Source organism: Panulirus ornatus, chromosome 30 (genome assembly GCF_036320965.1).
Source record: "Panulirus ornatus isolate Po-2019 chromosome 30, ASM3632096v1, whole genome shotgun sequence".
NCBI lineage: Eukaryota > Metazoa > Arthropoda > Malacostraca > Decapoda > Palinuridae > Panulirus > Panulirus ornatus.
The window spans coordinates 4,410,838-4,425,429 of record NC_092253.1 but is presented as its reverse complement, the minus strand read 5'-3'; the positions used below and the strand labels follow the sequence as shown (position 1 = coordinate 4,425,429).

At 37.3% G+C, this 14,592-nt stretch overlaps 1 protein-coding gene across 6 annotated transcripts; it reads right to left on the bottom strand.

Moving 5' to 3' along the window:
• Nucleotides 1-417: 417 nt before the first annotated feature.
• Orc4 (origin recognition complex subunit 4) lies at nt 418-14,269 on the bottom strand. Of its 6 annotated transcripts, none has more exons than XM_071679625.1 (10): nt 10,047-10,137; nt 8,816-8,963; nt 7,985-8,112; nt 6,271-6,442; nt 5,518-5,669; nt 4,072-4,251; nt 3,327-3,446; nt 2,612-2,746; nt 1,629-1,781; nt 418-1,201 (listed from the first exon to the last, which is right to left on the bottom strand). In XM_071679625.1, exons 2-10 carry the CDS (start codon nt 8,928-8,930, stop codon nt 1,040-1,042), a joined length of 1,317 nt encoding a protein of 438 aa, XP_071535726.1. In that variant the 5' UTR covers nt 8,931-8,963; nt 10,047-10,137; the 3' UTR covers nt 418-1,039. The 6 variants fall into 6 exon arrangements, with proteins under 6 accessions (XP_071535726.1, XP_071535725.1, XP_071535723.1 ...); XM_071679624.1 differs by lacking the exon at nt 10,047-10,137 and adding an exon at nt 14,219-14,269 and having other exon boundaries at nt 894-1,201; XM_071679622.1 differs by having other exon boundaries at nt 894-1,201; nt 10,008-10,139.
• Between the last annotated feature and the right edge of the window lie 323 nt (nt 14,270-14,592).

Below are 14,592 nucleotides of genomic sequence, written 5' to 3'. Positions count from 1 at the left end.
CCTACTGCCATATATGATGCATACTTAGCTGGAGGTTCTTCAAAGATTCATCTCGCCCATATATACAGTTTTAAATGTTTCTGTTGTTGTTCCAAGTATGTTTCTTATTTTCCTTAGTTTTCTTTTTTCTTTCAAACTATTCGCCATTTCCCACGTTAGCGAGGTAGCGTTAAGAACAGAGAACTGGGCCTTTGAGGGAATATCCTCACCTGGCCCCCTTCTCTGTTCCTTCTTTTGGAAAATTAAGAAAAAAATGAGAGGGGAGGATTTCCAGCCCCCCGCTCCCTTCCCTTTTAGTCGCCTTCTACGACACGCAGTGAATACGTGGGAAGTATTCTTTCTCCCCTATCCCCATTGGAAATCGATGTAATACTAAGGAAAATCGGTAGAACAACAACCAAGAGCGCCTATCCCTGGGGATAGGGGAAAAAGAATACTTCCCACGTATTCCCTGCGTGTCGTAGAAGGCAACTAAAAGGGGAGGGAGAGGGGGGTTGGAAATCCTCCCCTCTCATTATCTTTTTTTTGATTTTCCAAAAGAAGGAACAGAGAAGGGGGCCAGGTGAGGATATTCCCTCAAAGGCCCAGTCCTCTGTTCTTAACGCTACCTCGCTAATGCGGGAAATGGCGAATAGTATGAAAAAAAAAACTACATTGATTAATTTTTCTATATTTTTGTTGGTCTTACAAATATTTTGTCTGAAAATGTTTTAGCAAATTTCCCGGTATTATTACAAACCTGATAATGCTGAGAAAGTGTAGAACTGATTATGTGTGAGGATGAGAAAGGTAAGGTCGAGTTTTACAATGAACTTTTGCAAGAAACATGAAATTCCTTTGCTGCAGAGAAAAAGGAAGGACACCAATTGGGCCCCTGAGGGAAAGTGCTGACTTTTCAGATGTAGTTATTAATTAGAACAGGGAAAAGAAAATTCAATAAAAGTCATGAAAATGCACAAAAAATAACATAAAAGTTTACAAACACATAGCATCTCATAAATCTTGTGTAAGGATAAAAGTCTCAAATCTAATATGATCTTTAAGCAAGTGAAGATGCAGCCCATTGTTGCAAGTCTGTAGGTATGCCTGACAACTGACTTAGTGCCTTAACAACATGATTTGGCTCCATCATAAGTTTCACAAGCTGGTACTCACGCTGAGTTCCTCGAGTGCTCTCAACAGTCCGAACCAGCTCCAGGCTCTGCAGAGTGAATAAAAGTTTATTCCATCAATTCATATCCAAACATGCACTAAAAAGTTGTTTGAATTTTCTATCAATTTATTCCCTCATCTATGAAAAAACAAAACTCTCCATCTTCAACAGCCGTGATTTTCTTAAATTCAATGCAATAATTTACACGATCATCTTTAATTCATTACCCTTTAGTCCATCTTACTTGAATCCTAGAGTTATAACCCATATACAGTACTTCTCTTACACAACCTATTCATATCACCTTATGAGGAGGTCTCATTGCAATTAATCTCTTTATCATCAACTCTTTATGCCTAACTTCTTCCTTCCTAAGCACAGCCTTCCATAAGAAAAAATGGAGTTATTGACATGCTGAAGTGAAATGTGAAATGCAATATCCACTAAATGGTATCAGTTAACAAAGGATCATTACCTTTAGTTGATCAAAGGCCTTGAAGACAACTGGTTGCTCAAAGCTTTGCATTGTTGACCTTTGCTGACTGAATTTCAAATATTCATGAAACACCATTTCAAAGTTAAATGGTTCACCTTCATAGATTACTGTCAAATGTTTCATGGCCACAATCTGGAGATTAAAATTATCAAAATTTTAACCCTAAAATAAAAAACTTTCCAACACAGACTATAAAGCTTAATCTTTGTTGTGCATGCTTCTCTCCTTATCAGAGAAGAGTTATGTGTGGGTTTATGTAATATGAATTAAAGTTTTACAACTTTGAATGCATCCTAAAAATCACAACTTCTGAATTAATTTGATTTACTTTCTGAGACTGCTAAATGCTTCCTGGTCATACTCTAGGGATTAAAGCTTTTTAAGTGCTGAGAGAAAAAGTCTCCCAAAGCAGGGATACCTAATCCTTAAGGTAAGATTTGCTACCCTACTTTGATTAATGGTTACACTTACTCTAAAAGGGAATAATCGGTTAAGAGGCAGACAATCCATGATCTGTTTATGAGATGACTCCCAATGGGTAGAATCAAAGAAATTTTGCTACTGGACAGAAAATAAATCAAAGAATACTTTGCAGTAACATCATTATAAAATACATGACAAGTAAGAAAAAAGCTCAAAAATATCCTTAAATATTACATTAAAAATAATATACAAGTATAAAGACAAGTTCTTGCAATTCTATCATACCTGAAAGGTCTTGTGTGTCTTTATCTAAGCTTGTCTCCTTATTCTAAACTGAAATGAGCATGAAACATCATTATTCAAGCCGTCACTATACAGAGACTTGCAGTAATTCTATTGCTAAATATGATAGATCTAATACACAGCATGCACCTATGGTGGTAAATAATTTTTCAGAACTAGGGCCCTAATCCCATAGACTATCAAAAGAAAAGTATGCTCAATTTTGAATAGATATTGTTAAAGAAAAAATTAAGTACCAAACAAAGCTGTAGAACAGATAGTCCCTGTAACATGTTGGTCTTGGCCTCAGTGGCAGATAGTGACTGAGCTCGCTGAAACATCTGGCTGGTCAGTTGGGCTTGGTCACTGTTCAGCTGACAAACACACAACAACTAATATGGACAAAAAAATAGTGAAAAATAGTAAAACAAATTCTGCATATATAAAATAAAATCAGCATACCCTTAATAATGTATCCTACAAAAAAAATTCATGTTTTTAAACTAAAGTGATTAATTTCAACATCAAGCAAAAAACTAATAAATGATACATAAAAAAAATAGAAACTCTAATCATTTACGTGAGTTGGGAAGGACATTTTAGGAGGACAGTTATGAATCAGAATATGGTTTTCCTCGTTACACAACTAAAACACTTTTTATTGTTTATGTACCAATCAGCGGAGTGGTGAACATTGTTGACAGGATTCGCAAAAGAGCTTGCCTAGGTTTGTATCCTAAGTGTAGCAGTCAGTCCACTGACAAACCAACTGCTCATCCTCCCCTTGGAGCTGGTTGATATATTGTTAATTTGCATATATGAGACAACTATGATTGGGGCATTTAGTTACACATGCTATATCAGGACCATGAGAAAAAGTCCCAAGTCACACTTCCATCAAAAACTAGATATAACTTGACAAAAACAATTAAGTAAATAGTATATATAAAAAAACTGAATACAGACCCTTACCAAGAAAGTTTTTAAGGTCCTAACATCTTTGGTTATGCTGTGCAATCTCTTTAGCACTTGAATAACAAGACTATCTTTTGCCAACACAGCTACATCAGAGTTCCATTTCTGGGCAAAATTCTGCAAAGGTGAGATACCAGAAATTTTTTTTAGGTGCAACTTATGTCAACAGAAATGTACTACAGTTTCATGTGATGTGCAAGAACAGAGATTAGGCCTACATTAGAGCAAAAGACATTTAGTTCAAGTTTGACTGTATGATACTTCTAAGATTAATGAGGTCATTTTCTTAGTTTATCCTTTGCTATCTGATACCAATTTCCTGTATTCGCCCATGGCATCCATTTCTCTATAAACAGTGGGATTTCTATCTAAAAGAAATACAGTTTTTATGTATATCAGGGATATACATATGAAAGGCCTGCTCAGTGGGAAAAATCTACAGAATTAAGCTTTCCATGGTAAGTAGAAAAGGCTAACAACAAGAAGTTATAATCTAACTATAATCAACTTTAGTTAACTGTCTTCTAAGCAAATATGCATTTCAGCCAAGACTAAGAGATAATTTTTAGAATATGAAAATGATATGACAACCCCATCACAGAGGATGAGATGAATCAAACACATTACTGAAAGCCAAAGAATAATGTGAGCTTTTAACAACACTAAACCTCATACTCTGGCAGGGTAAAGTACAGGAAATATCACCACAACAAATTATTTCTAAATACTTCCTTTTTCCTACCTTATGTGGGAAAGAGAATGGTAGCTCCAGTAAATGCTTGAAGGTATTTAGGTAGTGTGGGTCAAATTTGTCTGCAGGATAAAGGTGGATTTGTCGATGGGAGAAGCGTGATTTAACTCTCTTCTCCAGTAGCTCAATCACATCCAAACGACAAGTTAGACCCAACACACAGATTGGTGCCTGGAGAGTTACTTCTAGTAAAACTTCAAAGTGACTTATACAAAAATCTACTATCGTGGCTGTTAAGTTGTAATAGATATCTATCTATCATTATCTACAAACCAATTCCCAATTTTCATGGGTGAATTAGATATGTACATCCCATAATGACATGGACTTCCACTTTACATAAGCACTATTCACTTTTTCACTCTATACAGCTTCCATCTCTCCCTTGGTTTAGCTTTCCTCCTTTAATCTTTTCCAGTACCGTATGTCATTTTGACCAACCTAAAAAGTCAGGAGTTTTATATGGCCATGCTATCCTTAGATGTATCTTTCTAATTATATCCTCACACTAAATATAATCCTCAAAGCTTCATTCTTCATCTATCTTCCTAACTTCAAATATACTACATAAGGTACCCATTCTGATTGCTCTTATTATCAACCTGTCCTGACATATATAAACTTTGTTTTCATAACCATGTATTAGATCTGAGGTAGTTACTCCTTCACGCAAGCCTTTGGCACAATCTAAGCCTAAGTTTTCCCATTCGCAAGAGCTTTTAGAGCACCTGCAGTCTTTCTTTACACAAGTAATTTCAGTTTCAACTTCTCCACTTTCTTCATAACTGATTTTTATCTCAATCCGTAGTCATTGAATTACTTACCTGAAGAAAACTATCCCAGAAAAAGTCAAGCACCATAAAGATTCAGTTATCATTCACAAGAACAAATCTGGACTTGTGACTAATTTTCCTGGTTCACATGGAGATATGATACATATCACTACATCCTGAAGAAAACAGACAATCTTCTACCCTACATCTTACAGCCAGTATCTGGCACTGTAAGATAAGGTATATTATTAGACCATTTCTTTTCTTTCTTTCATACTATTCGCCATTTCCCGCATTAGCGAGGTAGCGTTAAGAACAGAGGACTGGGCCTTTGAGGGAATATCCTCACCTGGCCCCCTTCTCTGTTCCTTCCTTTGGAAAATTAAAAAAAATGAGAGGGGAGGATTTCCAGCCACCCGCTCCCTTCCCTTTTAGTCGCCTTCTACGACACGCAGGGAATACGTGGGAAGTATTCTTTCTCCCCTATCCCCAGGGATAATTATTAGACCATAGACTAACAAATTGGTATCAGCTGTAATTCCATCAGTGAAGTTACAGATATAATTACATTGACACACTAGGTATTCCAGAGTTAAAACCAAGAAAACTTATGTTGAAAAGTGGCCTCCACAGATATTATCTTATCCAGTCAACCTTTACCTACCTGTGCAGATTGAGCAACATCAAAGAGATTATAAAGAAGGGTCTGATTGCGATGGTGGCAGAATAAATCAAACTCATCCAAGATGAAGATAACAGGCTTAGATGTTTCTTTACTGCCAGAGCGAAGAGACTCCAAGAGAAAGGCTAAATTTTCTGTAGAGATAATCAGAAACAGGCATTACTAAATACAAATCATAGTCCTAAGAAGAATTCAAGTCAATTCAGAATATGAAATTAATGGGGACCTATTGTGGATAGGGAGCAGTGGTTTCTTCAAAAAGCATTTTTTCAAGCTTCTGCAATGATTTATTATAATTTCAACCATGTTCTGTTATCATTCATAAATAGGCATTGTTATCCAATCCTATGATACTGATAAATTAATAATGCATAATATCAATACTACACAGTATTCAGAATTGATATAAAATTTTCAGTTCTGGCTGGTATATATTTAATCAAGATTTCAGCAAGAACTAGAACTTTGAAAAAAATATAGGATGCATTAAGCATCTGTCAGTCCAAGAAGAAAAGGGAGTTATACCTCTCTCCTACTTATGTCCAATTTAATCCCCTTCCTGGGGCCCATACTCTTAAATCTCCACATAGATATGAAAAAAAAATCTAACTAACCAAAACACCATGAATAGTAAGGGGGAGAGGGAATGAACATTCATAAAATATGACTGCCTCAACACTGACTAAACATATATGTAAAAACTCAACAAATTTGCTACATCAGTAAGTTACTTACCAGCAAAAGATCCAAACACTTTATTAGCAGTTGCATTCTCAAGTTTCAACTGGCAGGTAATTTCCTTAAGTGCCAGTCTATCATCTGTCTGTAAAAGCCCAGACAATCTGACAACCAACCCTTCACCCAGGGTCCTGGAAGACTCTAGTTTCTCTAGCACGGTGTTAACAAGCTGTAATAAAAAAACAAGGAAAGCTATTAAGAATTCTATGAAACTGTGCTTTGCTACAAAAGACCTACTTCTGTGATTTGGCTACCACAAGAGACATGTGCTATACATTTTCATACTATATCCCATGACCCTGCATAGTTATAAAAGACCTGAAAAATGAGGTTTTGAAGGGTGAAAAGCCATATTTTCCCTCTGAGGCAATGTCCTGTAAGCAATGAGATATTCCTTGAAGAATTTCTTGGTCAGAATCATTCTTATCCTCATATCATTGGTGAGAAGGCTTCACATTTGCTCGCCCTTTTTGGCAGATCCTCAAATCATTAAAACCATCAGCCTGTTGAATGGATTTATCCTCAGCCATCAGTGACTGCCATCAGGTTAACGTCACTGACCTAATAAACCAAGGTGGTCATAAAAAGATACAGAGAATAAGTTTTTGAAAAAGCAGGGAAGGTGAAAATCATGAAATTGTTTGAGGGACACTGCATCAGAGGGAGGTTTTTCAGCCTTCAAAATCTATAGTTCTCTCATCTGTGGTCTCTCCCACAGGAAATGAGAGCAAACCCACATGAGGGACTGTAGTAAAAAGCACAAAAAAATACCTTCAATGGTAAAGGAGGAATTCCCAGAGCCACATGGGGTGGATTCACCATGTCTAAACTAAGGTCCATTTGATTAAGATACAGGAAAAGTGCCAAAGGTCCTATTTCTTCATTTCCTCCAACAAAGGATTTCTCAGAAAGGTTAACGTAGAGGCCACCTTCCTTGCATTATGCATTCTAATGTAAAGACCAGGTTGAGCCACAGAGATAAGTCTCTTAATACACATAGATATATTTCTTGCCAAAATAGGATACAAGCTTCCAGGATGCACAGATACAGATTCACTGTAATCTCTGGTGAAGTCAAAAAGGTGTCTGGGGGATTTTACTGGGGATGAGGAATAATGCTATCGTGATGGAATCTGTCAAAAATCTTGGGTCTGGGTTTATCTTGACCCATAAAAGCTTATCATCAAAAACAAAAACATTCTTGTGTCTGAAAACAGCATTTACTATGAGGAGACACTGTGGAGCTAAACTGCCACATGGAAATATCAATAAAACATCTCAAAGACTGCATCTGAGTGAAGTAAGTGGAGGCAGACAAAGCAGATGAACAAAGGTAAAGTGTGCAGAGCATATATTTGGATGTGTGGAAAAGGTTCAGCATAATCCATCCAAATAATCAAGCATTTTTTGCTTATATATTTATAAACTGTACAAAAGTAAAAGTTAAACTAAAGGGGCATGTTTAAATGAAAGCAATGAGATGTGAAAGGAATGACTACTTAACACCTCATAATATGCAACTGTTCTTTGACAATATAAAAAAACCAAGTTCACTAAATTCATTACAGTATTTCATAAAATGCTCAGGCACATATCTGTATCCAATAACATTTCATCCATTCAAGCCCATGATGACCCTTATATTTTACCTTCAAGGAACTAGAATCTAGTATGAGTTCAACTAAGTTTTAATTCTGAAGACTTAACCTACGGATGACTTTCCAGTGCCTCTTGGAGCAACTATAAGGGCAGAGTTGCTTTCTCCTAATGTGAGTGTTCTAGTCACGAGTTCTTCCAGATGCTGGGCCTCAACACTGTAGAGAGATAATAACCTCTCACCTGAAAGTAATAACCTCTTGTAACATATTCTACATACCACATTTTTCATTAATAAGTATGAAATCTTTTTAAGATTAAATATGAAGAAATGCAGACCTTAAGATGAACTTCAGAATCTTATTGGTGAGTATGTACACAACAGAGTATATTGCTTCATAATCAATTGCTTATAGTTTTTCTGTTTTATTTCATTAATAAAGCATCACTGAAATTTCCTAACATCAATCATTTTCCGCTGACTTGCTGTGGATTCCAACATGATAGGATAACTAGACAATGACCTCATTAAAGACTGAACATATTTTTCAGCTATGTTAAACCTTTACAATAATTGCTCTATCGATATGATTGAAAATGATGATCTCTGGAGAAACAAAGGTCTCACTTGATTACCTTGGATGAGAAAACCACAACTGGTTGTCTACAGCCAGTAGTCTTCAAGGTTTTGCACTCTACAACACACCAACATAAAACACTAAAGATACTACAGCTGCTTCTCTTAGTAACACTTATCTACCATAACTGTGAAGAACATTTTCACAGTCATATTCTTTTAACAAAATCAAATAATAAACCTACTGTCATCAGACTGTACATCACCTTCAATTTTTAAATTCATCCATCCCCAGCACCTCCAGATGTTAATCTAATTCAATAGCTACCTCCATATCTTTTTAATGAAGGTATGATTCTAATAACTTACCAGCATCATGAGTAGCTCCCCAAAGCTGTAAGTTCACCCTTAGCTGCTTTTGTACATCATTCAGAAGATTAAGGTCAGTGCTCTCAGCCGAATTCTTCCTCTTAAGCCCCATCATAAGAACTCATTCAGGTTCAAAGATTTGTAGACACTGAAATTTGGAGAGAGTGTTAATATCTGTATATCAGGGGCATATGCAGTAAAACTTAATCTCAGAAAATAAACAGATTCTCACTACTTCTGAAAAGCTCATTTCAGACTTGCCCAAGATTATCATATTATTCAGGTTAGCCCATAGAACTGGGAGGCCTTATACTGCTATTAAATTCCCTTTCAAATAATAATCGTTTCAGTTCTATTACTGACAGTTTCTTACACAAGGAAAAAGATGTCAATACTATAATCAAAACATCTATAATTTTAAGCACAAGCAGCAGGAGTACTGTCTGCACTACCAATATATCTTCTAATTAACTGTTCTGCCAGCAGACTCACATTCCTACCCATTTGTACAACCGTCCACAGTCTACAGTCTGTGAGCAAATTACCTTTAATATATAACAGCATCTATTCCTCATTACAAAACTTGCACTACGTGAGAAGACAGAAAATGATGTTGAGATGCCCCAGGCGTCCCTCGTGTTCATTCACAATTTAAAAAATTTCGACAAAAGTGTTGCAAGTTCATCATACAAAACTGTGTTGTGTTGTTTTTGAGTGTTTTTAAACCCACCAATTCTCTCTACTTCAAAGCCCTGCCCACTTTACGAAGACTTTAAATTGATGGAGTGACAGGGGCTACACCTTAAATCCCACACTCTGTGCCATCTCTACACATTGCAACGATGCAATCCTGAAAATTACGTTGATTTCCATCGTCTACAAAAGTGACATCCTTAAATTAGACAATTATCCATATAACAATCATACCTCAGTTAAAACCTATCTACAATATCCATATAACAATTATACTTCAATTACAACCTATCTACAATAACTACATTCAATGAAAGCTCAACACGAGCTCTTTAACTGTAATAATTGCTGTAATTTTGTTTGAATATACTGTAAGTCAATAGAAAAGTATTAACTAGACTACCATCTAGTTAAAACTTACACTATCACTCACAACACTTTGTTTCAACGTTTCTGTATTTTGTAATGGAAGATATTACAGTTCACATGTGGAGCTTACACTGTCCCTACTGATTGCTTCTTAAGTGAAGGTATTTACTAGATCTTGGCCAGGTTTTTCTTGCAGCCACGGGTTTAAATGTTGTTAAAGGGACGGATCTCGCGCTCCATGAAAACAATAACATGTTTACAAACAAACACTTGTGGCGGATGTACTGACCAGCAAATAAAATGACCAGCGATCGTTCTTATGAGCCAGAAGGCAGGATAAGAAGAATGGAGCCTTGGATTGAATTGATTTGGTAAAATTATAAATATACAATGGTATATATATATATATCACAGAGAGGATATAAAGTATACAACAACACCTATTTCGAATGTGGTCCTCATTATATATTCAAAATGACTGAAAACGCAATGATAAGAGTACAAAAATAGTTGAACTAGATGCATATTAGAATTATTTCTTAATGGCTAAAAGACTATAATCAAATGAATGAAGACAGCTACTAGCAAAGTGTAGAAAAATTAGCAATTATTGCGAACATATTGTTTTTTTCTTACAATCATCTTTAGTTTGATATTGTTTGACTAACACTCGATCATTTCTTAAGGCTATTAACTGCATACAAAAATTAAGTTACTTAAAACCTCCCAAGTGAACACACACACTCGATGGATCATGTATCATGGTATCTCGTCTTGAGTGTGGCCAACTAAGTCATCGAACTACGTTTCTTCTGTCACACTTGTCACGCCTTCGTCTTGTTACCGATCAGTCTCGTCAAGCTAAGGGAATTGGCTCCAAGTTATAAGGTGGAGAAAGCGGAGCCCCTTCTATTTCGAGCAATGAAACTGATCTAAATCAGCTACGGACGATGGGGTATGGGTATCCCTTACCTACGACACGGTCCCCATCCTGGCCAGGGGCGGTCAATACGTCTCTACTAGTATCGTGAATATTTCCTGCCGATGGTCCATCCACGTCATCACCCAGTCCATCAATATCACAGTCAAGAACAGATTCTGAGGAATATTTGTTACACAAAAGGAAGTGGATTTCCTTGATTTAACAGGATCATCATTTACGGCTGTGGGAATGTCACAACAATTGATGTGTTTATGTTATTACTATGATATTAGAAATTATTTGATACAATGTTTAGATATGAGTAACGATAGCTGCCCGTGCAGCACGTGATCTAAACTTACTTTACACACACGATCATCAGTAACAATACGGAACGTAAATTAATAATACAAAAGTATACCATCGATTTTACTTCATTTTCTTAGATGAAAACCATAGAAAATGAAAAACAAAACTATAGGTAAACTTACTCATCCGTCTGTGAAATGTACGAGTGAGGTCTGAAGCTGTGTGGGAAACATAGCTTACTTAATCTTTTGAATATTATTTATGAAATGAAACGAGTTATAAAGGACTATTCAACTGTTGCAGTTCGAGGTAGAATTGATGAATGTATGAATAGACTGTGATGACGGTCACGGGCATGGAAACATCCGTAGTTATTATTCCATTTTATGTATCTATAATACTTTTGTTTATTTTCCTTATTTTCTTAATATAATGATTTGAAATGTGCAAGTATGTATCGTGAGAGGGGCTTGTATATCGATTGACTGACTATAATATCAAGGGAATATTTAATCACTTTAGATTAATCGTTCCGTACGTGAATGGTCTTAGAGTCACCTTGAACACCCGAAGAAGACGATTTAGACCGTTTGATTGCTGATTATGACTTAAAGTCAGCTTTAGTGACCTTGGCAGTCGACAGGCCTAAGACAAATGAAACATATGAATAAAAAAAGGCTGAATTTTGTTGTTTTTCCACTTTTTCCGAACGTAAAAGTTTACAACCAACGCTCGGGGTCTCAGAAAAGGTAGCAACATCGGGTCAGGACTTCACTGTATACGGTAACTTGCAGTTTGGTGTAACATTTAATAGCTTTCGATGTTTACACTCGTTCGCAGACAAGTTAATTAGGATATGAGGCTTGATAACATTCCTCTAGTTAATGAGACGATCTTGGTGTAGTAGTTAGCGTTACCGATCTGGGTGCATGCACCGTCTAAACGTAGTCAAACATGTACGGTTCGAATCCTACATGGGGGCAGTCGGCCCACAGTTCGCCCACCTGTTTATCCTTCCCTCAAGGTTGCTCGACAAACTAAGTACCTGAATTTTAGGCCGAGAGATTAAAAACGAATAGTTTTAGAAGCAATGATTACTATTAATGTTCGACCCACAGACAGATGCGTATCAGGCGGGACGAGAGGAAAGTGAACGAGGACGGGCGACGGGAACTATCTGGTATGTAAACTGTGAGTTTACATTAGCGATGAAAACTGAATAATGGATACCTGAACATCAGAAACTTACGCCAAACCGAATCAAAAAGCCCTTGATTTACCAAGAGCCAACACAAGATATTTAGAAAAAAAAAAATCCTAAGATACGAAGAGTATGTATCTGTGCAACAGGAACAACATATATGCTGTGAAGCCTTGTGTATCTCCCTTCTCTTCATCCTACCTTTAGTGAAGTCATCCTATCGTCATTTTTTTTATTTCCCTCTTCCCTCTTATCAACAAACTCGACCATAATAAGGATGCTTGTGTACGAGGTTGTTGCCTTAAGTAAAAGATTCGCAGTCGCTACAATTTTGGTGACCTTTTTAGAAGTGGGAACCGGAAGTGTGAAAAGGTCACATTTTGATATCGAATCCTGGCATGGTTTACAAGTCGATAGCAAACAGGTATGAAAGGGATTTTTTTTTTCAAAAGTTAGATTTTCTATGGCAGACGGTTGCCAGGGAGACTCCCTACCCACGCCCTTCGTCCCTCCCTTCAAACCGCAACGATTCAAACTTGAACCCAGGTCAGAGCGGCCCACCATTCCCTTTTGCCTGCCTGCCTCTCCCCATCAGGTGTTAAGTCGCTGGTCACAGGAGCATGATGGTGATTCAGTCGTCCGCATCACTTTGGGGCAACCAACCCCCCTCTCAGTCGTTCAGTCAGCCCCCGGTAACTGTATTAAAAAGAGACTTGCAGACTCTCCCCTTCCAACCTGTCACGCCCTCTCTCTCCACATCGAGGAGGGTGAGAGGTGGTCAGGCGTTACTCCCCCTACCTGCTCACGCTAGCGGGAGAAGGGGTTGCAGAGCGGTAGGGAGGGAGAGATCCGCAGCTCATCACTTGAATGCTTTCATCAGAGGTACCAGATGGTAAATAGGACCCCACATTTCTCGTCCGAATATTAGCTCATATCTAGACATTTTCAGACAAAGTGACACAAACTGGGCACGTTTCCGGGGTCACTTGAGTCAGCTATATGACCCGTGAGCCAACATTACCCCCCGAACTACAGTGGTACTACTTGCAGGAGTCCAGGAACATAAGTATTCATATATATACATTCATAATATATATACATTCATATCAAAATACGTAAGATGTCAAAATTCAGAGAGGACATAAGATGGGAAATGAATTTGCAACAGAAGCTGAACATCTGCATGTGCAAAGCTGACCTAAGAAACAGTGAGGCTGGGTTCACAGTTGAGTAAATGAAAGTTATTGTCAATAAGCGCAAAGTTTTACACATAGGTAACAAGGGCAAGAAGGCAAGCTACAGTGTGAATTCTTTTGAACTGCAAAAGGTTACCAATTCACCTGGCCCACTCAACTGCTGGCGCGTATCTAAGATTTGGTCGAGGGGTTGGGGCTGAATCATACGAATTCGCCAAAATATTGTCAAAATGCTGAAACCAAGGATGGCGTGTAAGTATACACTGCAACTTCGAAAAACTTAGCTCTGAAATATTCGTGTTAGATCAAATCACTAATATCACTCAAATGCTTATAAAACTAAATACAATTGTTACAGAGAAGTGCACATAAGTCCGCAGGCTATTTCTGAATGAATGTAAATTTATAATGATATAAAACAACTGATAGTGTAACACTAATTATTTGCCATTGGTGTGAATCACCGAAACACTAGCTATACAAAATACATATATTTTTTCTTTCGAGGGACTCAAAGGTTGAAATAAATGCAACCAATATAATAAATCATCATCATCACTAAGTCTGCAGTATTACTCCATAGTTCAGGAGTAGCCAACGTAATATTAATCCTAAGACCCTCCAAACCACCCAACTTCCCCTTCTACCGCCTAGATCCTCTGTATGCATACTTTGTCAAACACTGATAGACAACAGAATCAAACAAAACATACCAGTTTCACCTGCACAGCACGGCTGCAGACCCAAGCACTTTACCACCACGATACACACTGTGACGCATTTCCAAGATGGTTTCAATCAACTACAGCCCCCATACCCCCTCTAGTGGCAATAAACATCAACAAAGCCTTCAAATGATACTTAATATCACCTTCCACAATAATGACTAGAATTAGTTGGATAATTTCAAAGCCGGCTGTCATGACAATCACCACTAAAACACTTACATCTGTAAAGGAGTTCCCCAAGGAGCAGTTCTTTCTCTGATCCTCTCCAGTTTCTTCTTACACGACCTCTGAGGCTCTAGCAAACCACAACATTAAAGTCCTTATTGATGCAGACATCACAATCACATCAGTACATCCTG